Source organism: Scyliorhinus canicula, chromosome 1 (genome assembly GCF_902713615.1).
Source record: "Scyliorhinus canicula chromosome 1, sScyCan1.1, whole genome shotgun sequence".
Lineage (NCBI taxonomy): Eukaryota > Metazoa > Chordata > Chondrichthyes > Carcharhiniformes > Scyliorhinidae > Scyliorhinus > Scyliorhinus canicula.
Genome location: NC_052146.1, coordinates 109138208 through 109155212, shown reverse-complemented (window position 1 = coordinate 109155212; position 17005 = coordinate 109138208). Strand labels below are relative to the sequence as shown.

The 17005-nt window shown below is 43.8% G+C and overlaps 1 protein-coding gene across 2 annotated transcripts in view; it reads right to left on the bottom strand.

Moving 5' to 3' along the window:
• mfsd2ab (major facilitator superfamily domain containing 2ab) overlaps window positions 1-17005 on the bottom strand; it is a 77565-nt gene that overhangs the window by 23739 nt on the left and 36821 nt on the right. For both annotated transcript variants that reach the window (XM_038797301.1, XM_038797310.1), the window contains 5 exons: window positions 14423-14555; window positions 11898-11976; window positions 8741-8907; window positions 5860-5950; window positions 2902-3023 (listed from right to left, as the gene is read on the bottom strand). In XM_038797301.1, coding sequence (XP_038653229.1) covers window positions 2902-3023; window positions 5860-5950; window positions 8741-8907; window positions 11898-11976; window positions 14423-14555 — 592 coding nt within the window. The remainder of the gene's footprint in view (window positions 1-2901; window positions 3024-5859; window positions 5951-8740; window positions 8908-11897; window positions 11977-14422; window positions 14556-17005) is intronic.

Genomic DNA, 17005 nt, shown 5'->3' with positions numbered 1-17005 from the left:
GCGCTGCATAATGTGGTGTAAAAGCCAGCCGTGCAGCCTGCAAAACAAGGGAAAGGTCTGTCCATGGAGTTAGTTTGTAGATCAGCTATGATCTGACTGAAGAGGCTGAATGGCTTCCTCCTGTTCTTATGTTCCCACCTTGTCTTTGATTAACAATTCTCCTCCATCGTCCAGCCTCATTTACTAATCCAATTGGAGCTACAGCATCCCTGACAATTCCCTCCCTAACAACACTGTGCCGTGAACGTACACCACATGGATTGCAACAAATCAAGACAGCAACTCCCCATTACCTTCTCAAGGGCAATTAGGGATGGGCAATAAATGCTGGCCTGGCCACACCCACATCCCGTGTAACGAAGAAAAAAAAAGTAGCTCGTCTTTCTATACTGACAGTTCAGAAATCCTCCATTGGCTCATCCTTGGTCTTGCCTCATCTATATGTTGCCCCTTGGCGATATCATCACAGGTCTTCTTGCACAAAATACTGATGAGGCCCAATCCTGCCTCTTCTTCCTTTTTTTCAAACCCTTCATTGTCACTGCACCACCAGGCTTCCTCTCCTTGGATCAGCCGCAATTTCTTCCATCTGAATGCTGGAAAGTCTTGAGTTTTGCTTTTTGGCTCTTTAACAGAAATGTCATACCCTTTCCATCCCATTTCCTGGTCATTGTAACAGATGGGAGCAGACTCTTTGGGCGCAATTGCCTGGCCACCCAGCTGCGTGTTTGGCAACGGCAGGAGGCAGCACACCATTCGCTGGTGGCAGGGTTCTTTGCTCGCTGCTGCTATCAATGGGAATTCCCATTGAAGCCACTCTATGCTGCTGGGCAATCCATGGGAGTGGATGCACTGCCAACAGGACCAGCGAATCCTGCTGGTGTGAATGGTCGGAGAATTCTGGCCTTTGCATTATCTACATTCTGTTGGACAAAGTTGAGTCTTCACCTGCCATTTCTGTATCACAATTACTGACCCAGCAATCCTCCTATACTTCACTTAAGTGCCTCAACAAAGATTGAGACTGTTGAACAAGTAAATTACATTCAACAAGAATAATGTGAGATTGTGTGATGAATGTAGGAATTTCAGATATATATTGTATTATATTTATTTGTTGTAGCAATGGTAAAAAGCTTGCGTTAGTGTGTGTATGTGACTGCTGCAGTGATGTTTTAAAAAATCTTGGTTTAAAAGACAGGCAAACACTGGGGCTACAGAAAGGGGAATTCAAGCATCGTAAAAGATCATCATTCATTCCAACCATGTATAGCATTGATCTAAATAGGGCCAATGGAATTTTGTTTATAGAAAGAAATTCCCTGGGGTTTAGATAATTGAAGAGTTGCGGTTAGCCTTAGTAAGATGGTCATAACCCAGTTACTAGGATGGAGATGATGTAGTTAATGGGAGAAGGCAGGGGCTGAAGCAGTCAGGTGTTGAGTTTTAAGTTTAGATCTTGCTGTGAACAGAACAGGGCATTTTGCCAAATGCTGGGAAGTTAAATAGTAGCCTGACACAATCTTTCTCAAACAGTTCATCTACGACAGAGTGGCACAGTGGTTGGCACTGCTGCTTTAGTGCCAGGGATCTGGGTACAATTCCAACCTTGGGTGACTGTCTGTGTGGAGTTTGCACATTTCCCCCCCTTCCCCTGGTTTCCTCAGGGTGCTCTGGTTTCCACTTAGTCCAAAAGTGTGCTATGCTAAATTGTCCCTCAGTGTTCAAAGGTTAGGTGCGGTTATGGGGATGCAGGGATTAAGACAGGGGAGTGGGTCAGGTAGGCTTACTCTTTTAAAGGGTCAGTACAGACTCGATGGGCCAAACAGCCTCCTTCTGCACTGTAGGGATTCTATGATATCTCTGTACAGTAAATATTCCTGTGTTTGCTAACTGTATTTAAAAGTAGGTTTTCAACAGAGATGGGTTTTACTGATTGTAGATAAAAAGATAGCAGTTGGTAGTTAGGAGTTAAAGTGTTTCATTATATTATTAAACATTATTTAACTGGTATTTGCAAGCTATTTCTTGTATGATGTTAAAGTTAGTTTAGTACTGTGTTAATAATAAAGTTTGTTTGAATACAACATATCCCTATTTGTGTGGGGAATCACTCCTGGAGCGAAGTAACCTCTCACAGTCTTACAAATTAAATAAAATATTGGGGTTTCTGTCTGGTATCCTAGCAACTGTTGGGGTCTGGTCAAGGATCATAATAATAGTTTCTGGACATTCTGTTCAGAGATATTTGGCGGGATTCTACTTTCTGACAGCAGTGTGTTGACGCCGTTGTAAAAACTGCAGAGTTTAACGACGGAGTCATTGGACTGCTAAATGTAGCGATCCTCTGCTCTACAGGGGGCCAGCACGGCACTGGAGCGACCCATGCCGCTCCAGCTGCCGATACTGGTGGCAAGTGGGCGCCGCGGGTCTGTGCATGCACGCTGCAATCGGCGCAAATGCACGGTAGCTTCCTTCGCCGCGCCGGCCCCAACGCAACATGGCGTAGGGCTACAGGGGCCGGCGCGGAGTAAAAGAAGCCCCCACCAGGAGAGGCCGGCCCACTGATCGGCAGGCCCCGATCGTGGGCCAGGCCACGGTGGAGGCCCCCCCCCCCCAGCTTGGACTCCCGTCCCCACCAGGCTGCCCCTGCAGGATGGACGCCGAGGTCCCGCTGGGTAATCCCCAGATGTGAACGGCGCCGGCGGGACTCGGGCTTTTTTGGCGGCCACTCGGCTCATCCTGGGTGGAGAATCACCGGGGGGCCGTGTGGCGCCCATGGCGCTGATTCTCTGGTCACCAGAGAATCACCAGACCGGCGCGGTGTTGCGCAAATCGCGCCCGGCCCAGCGATTCTCCGAACGGGCGTGGGCTGAGAGAATGCCGCCCCCTATGTCTTACCATAAAAGCCAATGATGTAAACAGGAAGCCAATGATCAACTTTACATAAGGCCCATGGCTCATTACGAGTTTCAATCCTTTCCAAAAGGAGTATGCTTTCTGTGCCTTTCTGTTGCTTGGTTCTGGGGACAAGAGTAAAAGCATATAACCAAAAAGAAGATAAAACCAGTTGTACAGTAACATCCTTATGGTGATGATACATAATACAGTGCTATTTTAAAGCAGGTGTTAAACTCACAAAACGTGTCAGCAGGTGTGCAAAACATTCGTATGAACAGCTCGGACTGTAGTTTCTATCCCAATACAACTCACTTGGACTTGTATTTAATATTACCCTTCCTTAGAAATTACTGCACTAGGTCCGGAAATCCATTTCTCCAGTTCGACAATATTAATAGCATTCTATTGAAGGCACAGAAGAGAATTAAAGCTCTGCAGAGGGGGTCTGGCATTTTGAAGATAAAATATGAAGTCCTGTTGTTCTGCACTGATCTTTATCGCAGGAATCTTTAATATTAAATGGCTATTAGTATCAGGAAGCTGTTAAGTCTTCTTGCATTGTTCCCAATCCCTTGCAGAATCCTTAGTTCAGCTGCCCCTTGTTAGGATGATAGTGAGATTGACCAAGTATGATATTGTGTTTCAGGAACAGCAACCATTTCAGATCAGTTGATCAATCACCAAGCAATAATGAACATTATGTGGAAATGCATCAAATCGCTTGCAAGCAGTGTCATGTTGCTAAGTTAACTGCATGGTTGTGTTTCTCGTCCTGGCTGCCACACCTTCCACCCTCCTCAAAGTTAGTCAAACACGTTCTCATGACAACGGTGCTATTTTGTACTCATATTTTTATAATCACATACCTGTCAGGGAAGTGGATGTATTCCACTAGCTGCTAAGTGTGGCCCTGGGAGCCCAGGCAAGATCAGCCATGAATCGCATTAATATTTTAGACCAAAATAATAGTATCTTGTACACAGCAGAGCAGGCTGTTGGTTAACCAAGTACTTGACTGGACCTTTATTCATTAGATTGAATAAATACTCAATTAAATACACATTTGATTTGTTAGCAGAATAAAACCAGAACAATTTTGGAGGTGGCAATTATAATAATTTATCTTTTTGAACTGAATGCATTACGGAAACAAATTCATTCATTGCTCAAGTTGCCGGAGACAAACCTACATCACAATATGGGTGCTAGCATGCAACCTTTCGTTCCCAATGCCTCGGATATTATTTACACTCTCTTTAATCCTATTTATGCCACCTAAGGAACATAAAAACTAGGAGGTGTGAACAATTCAGCCCCTCGAGCCTGCTCCACCATTCAATACGATCATGGCTAATCGCATCTCGGCCTCACTTTCCGGTCTTTTCTCTCTGACCCTTCAACCCATAAATAATTAAAAATCTGTCTCTCTCCTCCTTAAATTTACTGTCAGGGAATCCACCGCACTCTGGGGTATTGAATTCCACAGATTCCCCACCCTTTGAGAGAAGTAATTTCTCGTCGACTCTTGTTTTAAATCTGCTACCCCTTATCCTAAAACTATTACCTCTTGTCCTAGAATTAGGAGGAAAGCAGCTGTGTAAGAGTAAATTAGAAGACAGACAGGCAGGGCCCGTAATAGTTTCCTTGCTGGTTTGGAAACCTGATCGCACACAAAGAAAGCCCACCTACTCTAATACTGACTTAGGCACAAAGATGGAATCAAAGTGAATTGACCGCAGGAGGTGACTGTGCTAAAGATGAGTGGATGATACACAAGGTTGCACCAGACACCTTCAGCCTGTTTGTCTTTTCTCACTATTTTTCATGCTGGAAAAACTCAGCAGGTCTGGCAGAATCTGCAGGGAGTGTGCCTGTGTGGAGTTTTTTTTGCATCGAGACAAAAACATATGGGACTTATAAAAAAGAAAGATCACCGTCTAATAAAAAAAGATCACAGTCTAAAATTGTTGAACTTGGGGATCATTTCAGCACAAGGTAAAGCCGAAAAACGAAACCGTCTGTACTCAAATAATCTACATCCAGATATATTTATGCCTTATTATTAACTTATTACCATCTCTGGACATCATTAGAACATTTTACTTCTTAAAGTAAACATAGTTCAAAACTAACAAGAGACGCCCGGTACAGAACAAGAGACAGTCACGGAGAGCTGACTGATATGGTTTCCTGGCCACAATGCAGGAATTCAAAATTCTTGTCCTCATTTATAAACCCTTCTGAAGCACGACTGTGTCCTCGTCCATCCCTATGTTCATCTGCTTTCCAACTCTGGCCATTATTTCATTGCCTCTGCCCCTTCTGCTCCACCCCTGTTTCGGCACTCTGCCCAAATTGGCAACCTAAAGCCCTCCAATTAGCTGCCATGCACCCCGTTTTGAAAAAGCCTCTTTTAAAATCTGTGTCTGTGGCGACGCTACCAGTCAATTCCTCTAAATCATCAAAACTCCTGGCACTTCTGGGTGGTTTGGTGAAGCACCTCGAGGGATTTTGTGTTGATGTGTTTTGCTGACATTGCTGCAGGACCGTTTCTGTGCAATGTTCAATGTCTCAGGAAGGCTGGTCACATTTGGAGGGGTGGTGGGAGGAGCAAAAGGAAGAAAAAATACAAGGTGTAAGAAAGGGAGAAGAAAGAAAGACAGAAGAAAAAATGTGGAAGCACATCCTTTGTGAAAATGATACAATATCGGTCTCACTGAACTATTCCTGGAAGCTTTGTTTAAACAAGGAAACATCAGATAACTTGCAAACTATTCACTAATAACCATTTCTAAAACAGTCACAGTGACAGGTGAGTTTTATTCATAAATTGGGAATATAAAGTGCTCGCTGCTATTGAAAGCAGCAAAGTTTCCGCGAGGAACATAAATGCGTAAACGAGGATATTTTTGAATATAGCTTCACTGGCTTATGTATTTGAAAATGGACATTATTTACCCTGTGTTTCCTGGACTCCAGCAAACAAAATTATGGTGCACAAAATATACACTCCACCAATAACTCCAGCTGCCATCATGTATGCACCTTTCTGTACAAAGAAAACAGAAAGCACTGGTCATCTGTGGTTTATCCAGAAAAGTAATAAATACTTACAAATAATAAATTCCTATTTTATACATTTGTAAATCCAATATTCAGTGACTGGCCTTCAACCATTCCAAGACTTGCATGCACCATACTCAGTTTCTGGTCAATGGTAACCCACAGGATGTTGATAATGGAACATTTAGCTATGGTAATGCCATTACTTGAATGTCATGGGAAAGATGGTTGGATTCTTTCTTGTTGAAGATGGTCATTGCCTGGCACGTGTGGCATGAATGTTACTTGCCACTCATCAGCCCAAGTCTGAATGTTGTCCATTTGGACATGGACTGTTTCAGTATCTGAGGAGTTGCAAATAGTGCTGAACATTGTGCAATATCAGCAAACATCCTCACACCTGACCTCATGATGGAAGGTCAGTGATGAAGCAGTTGAGATGCTGAAGGGGCTGGTATAGCAGTGGGCTAAACAGCTGGCTTATAATGCAGAACAATGTCGCAGCGCGGGTTCAATTCCCGTCCCGGCCTCCTCGAACAGGCACCAGAATGTGGCGACTAGGGGCTTTTCACAGTAACTTCATTGACGCCTACTTGTGACAATAAGCGATTATTATAATTATGTTTGGGCCTAGGACACTACCCTGGGGAACTTCTGCAGAGATGCCCTGAGACTGGGAGGATTGACCTCCAATAATCACAACTATCTTCTTTTGTGCCAGGTATGACTCCAACCAATGGAGAGTTCCCCCCCGATTCCCATTGGCTCCAATTTCGCTCGGGCTCTTTGCCATGCTCAGTCAAATGCTGCCTTAATGTTAAGGGTCACTTTCACCTCACATTTGGACTTCAGCTCTTTTGTCCATGTTTGGATTAAGGCCGTAATGAGGTCAGGGGCTAAGAGGCTCTGGCAGAACCCAAATGGAGTGCCGTTGAGCAGGTTATTTCTGATGAAGTGCCATTTGATAGCACTGTCAATGACCCCTTCCTTTGCTGATTTAGTCAATATCCTATCGCAGCCCAACCCTTTCAACTCAGAGACCAATCTCGTGAACCTTCATTGTACACCTCCTCTGCAAGTAAATCCTTCCTTAAATATGGAGTTCACTGTATTTTAGGTGTGGTCTCACCAAAACCCCTTTGAACTGATTACTCTTGTACTCCAAATCCTGTTGTAATCCAGGCTCAAATGCCATTGGCTGTCTTCATTTCTTGCTGTACTTGCATGCTCACGTTTTGTGTTCCTTGTATAAGTACACCCAAGTCTCCCTGAACGTCAACATTTAGAAGTTTCACACCTTTTAAAAAATATTCTGCTTTTCTATTCTTACGCTCAAAGTGAATGAAATTACATTTCCCCACGTTTTACTCCATCTGCCACCTCGTTGCCTACCCATTTATCTATACCGCTTTGCAGCCTCTTGTCTGTACTCCTCACAGCTCAGATTCCCACCTATTTTTGTATTGTCAGCATATCCGATGTTACTGTTTCTTCATCTTGTTCATCAATATGGATTGTAAATAACTGAGGCCGCAGCACAGATTCTTGCGCCACTCCATTAGTCATAGTCTGCAGACTTGAAAATATTCCATTAATCTCTACTCTCTAACTTCTGTCCGCAAACCAATCCTCTGTCCAAGTTAATATATCACCCCAACTCCATTATCCCTTATCTAGTTTATTAATATTTTGTGTGGCACCTTATTGAATGCCTTTTCCTTTCACAAAACTATGTTGTTGACTTCTTCTGACCATGCTATGCATTTCTCGGTGGAGTGTTAAGACTTCCTTAGTAATAGATCCCACGTTTTCTCGTGACTGATGTCAGACTAACTGGTCCGTAGTTCCGGTTTTCTCTCTTCCTCCTTTCTGGAATAGCAGTGTTACATTTGCTAACTTCCAATCTGTTGGGACTGTTTCAGAATCTAGGGAATTTTGTTAATTTCTCTCTGCAGCTACCTCTTTTGGAACTCTAAGATGTAGGCCATCGGGTGCTGAGGGATTTGTCGGATTTGAATCCTTCGAGTTTCTCCAATACTGTTTGTCTGCTGCTATTAATTACCATAATTTCCTCACTCTCATGTGCCCATAGGTTTCCTTCTGGTATACGACTTGTAACTTTTACTGCAAAATTAGAGACAAAATATTTGTTCAATGTCTCTGCCATCTCTTCATTCCCCATGATAATCCCCCTTGTCCCTGTTTCTAAGGAACTAATGTTTACTTTGGCTACTCTTTTCCTTTTTATATACCTATAAAAGTTCTTGCAATCCGTTTTTATATTCCTGGCTAGTTAACTCTCAAATTCTATTTTTCATTCCTATTTTTATCAACCTTTGGTTGGTTTTTTCAAAGCATTCAAAGTCTCTTTTTTCAAAATCTAATACCACCCTTAATCTCCTTAAGTAAATCATGGAGGGATTTTTCTCACATTTTTATTGAACATTTTGAATTGTTTCCACTGTTTAGTTCCCACCCTGTCTTTTAGTCTGTTTAGCCAATCAACCGTGGTCAGCTCTCCCCTCATGCGTACATGATAGGTTTTGTTTGCTTAAATTTAAGATTTTTGCTTGTGATTGGTGTACTTTGTTTCCAAACTTAACAAGGAATTCAACTGTATTATGACCACTATTTCCCAGGATCTTAACTATAAGATTGCTAATTTACCCTGCCTGTGCTATAGCACACTGTTACCAAACCTTCTCACTAATTCTTTCGGCCATGCAATTGGATCTTGCTATTTCTACCTTTAAAACCTGGAGACATGAATACGTACCAGCTGGCTGATTGATGTGTTGGGATTGTACTGTGTAGTGTTGACATCAATTGTGGATATTGAGGCATTAATGCCACTGTCATGAATGCATGGAGCATCAGCCCCACCTACGATCTGGCCTTGTATTGCTGTTCCCAATACCGTCCCCAGCACCTCCACAGTCATACCTGCAAAAGAAAATGGAAATGCCATCAATTCTACAGGAAGTTGAGGGTGGCATGGTGGTGTAGTAGTTAGCACTGTTGTCTCATAGCGTTGAGGACCTAGGTTTGATCCCGGCCACAAGTTAGATGGCTTGGCCATGCTAAATTGCCCCTTAATTAGAAAACAAATAATTGGATACTCTAAATTTATATATAAAATAAAAAACTCTACAGGAACCCATCTTCAGACACCTAGAAACGGAGAAACATAACACTTGAGAAACACGGAGAAACGTAACACAGTACCCTCAAGATCATGTAGCATGTGGCTAAAGAGCTACTTGTAGGTACCTGGGGATTAATGTCAGTCTGGAGAATTCCAAGTACTTAGCCCCTACTATACTTCCTTACACACACGATGGTGTGGCAAAATGTGGCTCCAACTCCATGTACAAGTTTGCTGATGCTATGACCGCATGTTCGGTTCTCGAACAACGATTTAAAAAATAAAGAAATTTAGAGTACCCAATTAACTTTTTCCAATTAAGGGGCAATTTAGCGTGGCCACTCCATCTACTCTGCACATCTTTGGGTTGTGGGGACGAAACCCAGGCAAACACGGGGAGAATGTGCAAACTTCACATGGAAAGTGACCCAGAGCCGGGATCGAACCTGGGACTTGGGTGCCGTGAGGCATCAGGGCTAACCTACTGTGCCGCCGTGCTGCCCTAAGGATCTCGAATAACGAAGAGTCAGAGTACAGGAGGGAGACAGAGAACCTGGAGGCATGGTGTAATGACAACAATCTCTCCCTCAACATCAGCAATACTAAGGAGCTCGTCATTGATTTCAGGAAGCAAAATACAGTACACATCCCTGTCTGCATCAATGATGCCAAGGTAGAGATGGTTGACAGCTTCAAAGTCCTAGGTGTAAACTGTCCTGGTCTACTTACATCGATACTATGACCAAGAAAGCACATCAACACCTATACGTCCTCAGGAAACTAAGGAAATTTGGCATGTCCCGATTTACACTTACCAATTTTTACAGATGCACTACAGAAAGCATCCTATCTGGCTGCATCACAGCCTGGTATGGCAATTGCTCGGCCCAAGACCGCAAGAAACTTCAGAGAGTCGTGAACACAGCCCAGTCTGTCACGCGAACCCGCTTCCCATCCCTTGACTCTGTCTACACCTTCCACTGCCTTGGAAAAGCAAGCAGCATAATCAAAGGCCCCTTCCACCCAGGTTATTCCCTCTTCCATTGGGCAGGAGTTAAAAAAGTCTGAGAACATACACTAACAGATTCAAAAACAGCTTCTTCCCCACTGTTACCAGACTCCTAAATGACCCTCTTATGGACTGAACTAATCTCTTCACACATCGTATGCTGCACCCGACGGCCGTGTCTATGTATTTTCATTGTGCATTTAAGTATATACTATGTTTTTCACGTATGGAACGATCTGTCTGGACTGTATGCAGAACAATACTTTTCACTGTACCTCGTTACACTTGACAACAAATCAAATACTTCAGGAAGCAAAATACTGTCACAACCCTGTCTGCATCAACGGGGCCGAGGTGGAGATGGTGAGCAGTTTCAAATTCCTAGGGGTTAACATCTGCAAAGATCAATCCTGTTCCACCACGTCAACGCTACCACCAAGAAAGCACAACAGCGCCTATACTTCCTCAGGAAACTAAGGAAATTCGGCATATCCACATCAACTCTTACCAACTTTTACAGATGCACCATAGAAAGCATCCTATCGGGCTGCATCACAGCCTGGTATGGCAACTGCTCGGCCCAAGACCGCAAGAAACCTCAGAGTCGTGAACACAGCCCAGTCCATCACACAAACCTGCGTCCCATCCATTGACTCCATCTACACTTCCCGCTGCCTGGGGAAAGTGGGCAGCATAATCAAAGACCTCTCCCACCCGGCTTACTCACTCTTCCAACTTCTTCCATCGGGCAGGAGATACAAAAATCTGAGAACACGCACGAATAGACTCAAAAACAGCTTCTTCCCCGCTGTTACCAGACTCCTAAATGACCCTCTTATGGACTGACCTGATTAACACTACACCCCTGAATGCTTCACCCAATGTCGGTGTTTATGTAATTAAATTGTGTACCTTGTGTTGCCCTATTATAGATCATAGAATTTACAGTGCAGAAGGAGGCCATTCAGCCCATCGAGTCTGCACCGGCTCTTGGAAAGAGCACCCTACCCAAGGTCAACAACTCCACCCTATCCCCATAACCCAGTAACCCCACCCAACACTAAGGGCAATTTTGGACACTAAGGGCAATTTATCATGGCCAATCCCCCTAACAAGCACATCTTGTTGTGCATCTTTTTATTAATTTTCTTTTCTTTTCATGTACTTAATGATTTTTTGAGCTGCTCGCAGAAAAATACTTTTCACTGTACTTCGGTACATGTGACAATAAACAAAATCCAATCCAATCTATTAGTCATCAGAAATTACTGCTTGCATCGCAGATATTCCCAATTTTCTTTTTCACCCAGAATTATGTTTTAGCATAGTGGACACTCAGCTTTGGAATACAAAAGGCATTAAAAACTTCAGAAAATATCAAGTCAGGCATTAAAAACTCCAGGAAATATCAAGCCGAGTAAATGTTAGATCAGCTCCACGCTCAGCATATACTATTTACGCAGATGAAATGGCAGAATTCAAACCAACTGAGAACTAAAGGAACAATCTTGATATTTAAAACACGGTCGTTCATAAAAACCAGAACACACCTGGAAAAATGCCTGCGCACTTGGTTATTTTAACTATAGTGTTCCATCCTCTTCATTAACAATCAAAGAAAATACAATCCTGGCAACCAGTCAAATTTTATTTAAAATAATAATTAGTTAGTGAACATTGGAGCATCTGTTTTACTGAAACAATTAATCAGCCTCCTGTTTGACAAAGCTAAACTCATTGTTTAAAAAACAACTATTTAAAAAGGAAAGGCTTACTCACGATAAGCTGTTGCAGAATCTCTTTCCTTTTGGTCTGTACTTATGAACATTGTAAGTGCAGAGTAAGGTACATGGAAGCACTAAGAAAAAAAATGGAAAGTTTTATTTTTGAGCCATTAAAAAAAAAAAATTTAGGTTTGAATTCACACTACCGTAGCTACAACACAAGGGGGGGGGGGGGGGGGGGGGGGGGGAGAGAACAAAAGGTTATCTTCAGTAATTTAAGAACCATAGCAAAGAATACAACAACAATTAAAGATTCAAATACAGGATTATTAAAGTGAAAACACTCGAGGTAACATTAATCTAGCGTATTGCCAAAATATTATGGGCCGGAGTCGACACAGCTCTGAAGGCCTTTAAAAATGGTGGTTGGGACCCCAGGATGTGCAAGTGATGCCCTTATTGGTGCTACAGGGATATGGAGGGGCATGTTGGTCGCTTTGGAGATGGGAATATGTCACTGGCCAGGGGAATGAGAGGGAGGGAGGGAGGGCTGGGTGTCCTAATGATCTTTTACATGATGGGGTGAGGTCTCAGAATAGAGCAGGACCTTCTAAACAACTTGCCTCAGCACTCTCACCTCCTATGTGGCTGCCTATGAACTTCCTCTGGAGGTAGCAGGCTCCACTCCATCCTGCCCCTGCATACCCGGAACGGAAATATGGCGCGCTGGAGCCCTTTTACATGAGACACATCTGCCAGGAAATCGAACCTGGGACCGTGGAGCTGCAAAGCAACAGTGCTAACCACTGTGCTACGGTGCCACCCTTAAGGATGGCAAATTTCCTATCCTGAAAGAGGTCAGCCACATTACTGTGGGCCTGGAGTCACATGTAGGCCAAACCAGGTAAGGATGGCAGATTTCCACTCCTGAAGGACATTGGTGAACTTGAGGGATTTTTATGACTGATGATCATTATTTTTTTTTAAAAATAATTTTTATTGAAATTTTTACAAAATATAAACATCTCAACTCTATTAACAAAACAACCGCGGTAACAATGACTGATGATCATTATCAATGAGATGAGCATTTTATCCCAGATTTATTAATGAACTGAATTTTAATTCCTTCAGCTGCGTTAGTGGGATTCGAATTTATGAACTGGTGGCTCCAGGCTATGCATCTGACTGTGCATCTGTTTTACTGGTCCAGTAACTTTACATTGTTGTTTCATCCCTCATAACGAAGTGCCAAGAAATTCTGCATGCCGGATACTGCACTCCATGGCCCTTTCTAATTGGGGTGGCAGCCCATGTACATGAATAACACAAAGTGTATTTATACACTGGGTTCAGCAGAATAGAATAGAGGGATTGGTATGATGAAAATTGCAGGCAGCTCATCTAGTCCCAGCTATCATTAAATGTCAGATCCTGAATGGAGAATCTATTCTCCATTTAAGAAGAGATGGGAAAACAAGTACCGAGACAGGCACAAAATTTGCGTTTAGCAAAGATGTTCCCATTATTCTTACATCACCGCCAGGCGTTACGCAAGTCAAAGCTGCACAGGCAGCCTGTGTAAATGGATTCATTGTTGGAAAACAGACCAACAAAGCCTCACCACCATTGCCAAAATGTACCTTGGACTTTGCAACTTAAGGACACCGGAATAACTGGAAACATTATTCAGATATGAGAAGTACTGAGTTCTATGGATTTCCACCGGGAAGTGTCATTTCCCCAAAAATCACAACGCGCCAATCCAAAGTTAACATCCAATCAGCCAAGGCAAGCGAGTAAAAAGGAACATGCAAATATACATGGATATAAATTGTGTTACAGTGGTTTCACGGTGAGTCCACTCTGTAAACCAGGTTAGTCCTTCTGGCATCGGTTATGGAATAACTCTGCTGAATGCTGTATTGGACCTGAACAATTTTACATTCTGACAAGCCAAATTTTATACGCCTAAAAATCGAAGCCAATCCAAACCCTACAAAGTAAATATAGCCCCCAAAATGTCCTGAAAAACCTTTACTGCTTTGGATGAAAGTAGAGATACTTTTAGCAGGGTATTTTTAAATTAAATTAAATGAAATTAAAAATAAATCATTTCCAGCCCTGGTAGCAGAAGAACCCTGGAAATAATTAAAACAAAATTGTGTTTTCTATCTTGTGTGCCTGGAGGACTTGTGGTGCAGTAGCGTCCCTGCCTCTGGGCCAGAAACTCCAGTCTCGAGTCCCATCTCGGGGTCTTGACGGTCAAGGACGATACGTTCATAATGCGGCCAAACAGGTTTAGTGTCAACCTGCAAATCCTACCAGACACGCCAGTGGCTGATGGTAAGAGCGGGAGACACTCTTGGTCGGCCACGCTTGATGTGGCGTGGCGTCCCTCAAGGAATAAGCCTCTGGTGACAGACTAGCGACCTGTTCCAAACTAGCTATGGAAATGGATCAAAGTCTGCCTTAGCGTAGTGCACCTCGGGTGCGGGAAGAGAGTTAGAATGGAATTCTATGTGCCACCGATGGAATCACCAAATGCAACAAAGACAACCTCCCTTGATAAATACTTACAGTTTGCAGGGTTTGGAACAAACAGTAGAAGACCAAGTACCAAAGCAGTTTCCCAATATCGGACATATTTCCATCTGGTACATACCACAAGAGGAAGTAAGAGACTATTGCGAATGGTGAAGAGCAAACAATCCTGGGCGGAAAAAAAAATCAACAAGTCACGACAATGTTAAATTTTTTTAAAAAATGTTCCATTGCACCTATTGCTGGCCCATTTCTGCACAGACAATGCATTGTCCAATCTTGGCTTAGGCTATGATCACCTAATATCATACACGAACAACATCAAATGTTTTTGACTGCAGAAACCAATAATAACTTCTCAAAGGTTAGACATTCAGTTAATAGTTCTAGAATGTTCTTACAATGTAATGTGGTGTCATTTTAAAAGAAAACAGGAAGACTTGCATTTCTACTTTTCACGACCACAAAGCAATTTTACAGCCACTGAAGGACATCTTAAGTGTGGTCACTGTTGTAATGTAGGAAACACAGCAGCCAAGCACAACAAATCCCCATAAGTAGCAACGTGATAATGACCAGGTTATCTATTTATTGTGTTGTTGATGGAGGGATAACCAGGAGACGAGGGTCAACCCCCCTGTTCTTATTCGGAATAGTGCCACGGGATATCTGACATTCACCCGAGAAGGCAGATGGTGCCTCTCATCCACAAGATGACATCTCTGGCAGTGCAGCAGTCCTCCAGTGCAGCACTGGAGTGCCAGCCTTGGAGAGGGATTTGAACCTGGAGCCTTTGTGACTCAGCCCCTAATCTGTATTGGACAGATGGTCCATTACGTGCCCTAGCTCGGTCAGCCTCACTTCACTCCACGTCATCACTGAAGAGTGACAGCAGGCAGAAGACACAATAACAAACTGCTCATTTTTGCCACAGTGTCAGGTGCTGCCCAGTTAGTGGGCTTAGGGTTCCAGCAAGGCATTTCACTTCAGTACAATGTTCTGTTAAAAGGGAAAACAGAGACAAGTCAACATCTGTGGAGAGGAGGAAGAGGTCAGGTCAGTGTATCAGGTCAATGAGAGATGGGAGATGTTACAAATGAACAAAGATGCGGGGAGGATGGGACAAAAAAATAGCGTGAGACAGAAGTGAAGTGGTGTGACTAAAGGAGGCAATTGAGAGCGGAATGATTGACTGGCTGACTGTATTTTTAAAATAACATACTCGTTAGATGACACAAACTGTAAATATCTTGAAGGATGACTACACTTGGTCAGAAATAGGGAAATAATTGATAAAAAGTAATGCATAACTTTACAGGGCGGTTATTTTCAGAGTTCAGTAATTACATTTAAATATATCTTTTGCCATTGGCCCTATCCATCAGGTGACTGACGATAGCCCCATATCTCGCCACCATTATATCCATCAGATGATGTAGCCGTTGCTCTACTTTTTAAAGGCAGTCACAGCAAGAACAGCTGATAATCCCCAAAATAGCTGTCACACTGACAGCTGTAGCAGGCGGAGATACTGCCTGTAACAGAAATGCTGAGGCCTGGACGATGCACATCAACAGCTCGAGCTTCTTTGATATGTGCCTGGCACGTGTGCACCAATCCAACAGTTATTCTATATTTAGAAAATAAATGATACGCTGTGTCAAGTCTCTAAACACATGCATGTTTCAAACCTTGCTCTCATTTGCATACAGCCCATTTAAAAAACCCCAGTTTGGATTTCTCAACTGTCACAGCCCTGATTGTACCCCACATACTCGAGTAACTGTTGATCGCTTAGAAAGGTTGACACCCCCCCCCCCCCCCCCCCCCCCACCCCCCCACGACCTTGGCCATTAAGAATCATTCATGTTACATATATCGGGTCTGCGTTGACACCCAACTTGTAGCCAAACAATCCAAACTATTTGGGCAGAACTCTTAGTCGGCTGACGCTGGAATCGGGAAACACGATTGGGCAGAGAATTTGGCGTCAGCCAAAAACAGAAGTAGGTGCCGGGCGCCCAATGCAATGCCATGCCCCGGTGCCTCGACAGCAACGCGATTACTATACGTGCGACGTAGAAGCAAACGGCATTGGCACATCATTAACGGGGCCCGTCCTGGTATTCCCCCGGGGCTCCCGTGATGCACAGCCGGAATTACCGACAGCAAGGTTCACTTACAGTTTTAAAAATCGGGAAACAGGCGCAGTGGATGCTGAGGGAGAGAGAGGATGTAGGACATGTTCCCAGAGGCGTGGCCGAGGGCTGCCAGTACTGCCGCTGCCAAGGCATGGGGGGGGGGGGGATGGCATTACGGTCACCGTGGAACCCAGGCAAGGCAGCCACCTAGCTGAGCACCCCATTGATCACCCACCATGGCCTGTGATTGCATTGAGTGACACTGGCCATAGGGTGCACTGACCCAAACCCTCCACCTCCAAGCTCCACCCCACCAACCCCTCCCTTCACTCCACCAAACACCCCCACCCACCGAAAACACGGTGCCACCCGTCGGAGGGGCATCACGCGGCCCATCCAAGGTAACCCGTACAGGAGGGCGTAGGTGGTGCCAGCAGGATGTGTACAGGGACCAGAGGCCCTCACGGTGCCGACCAAC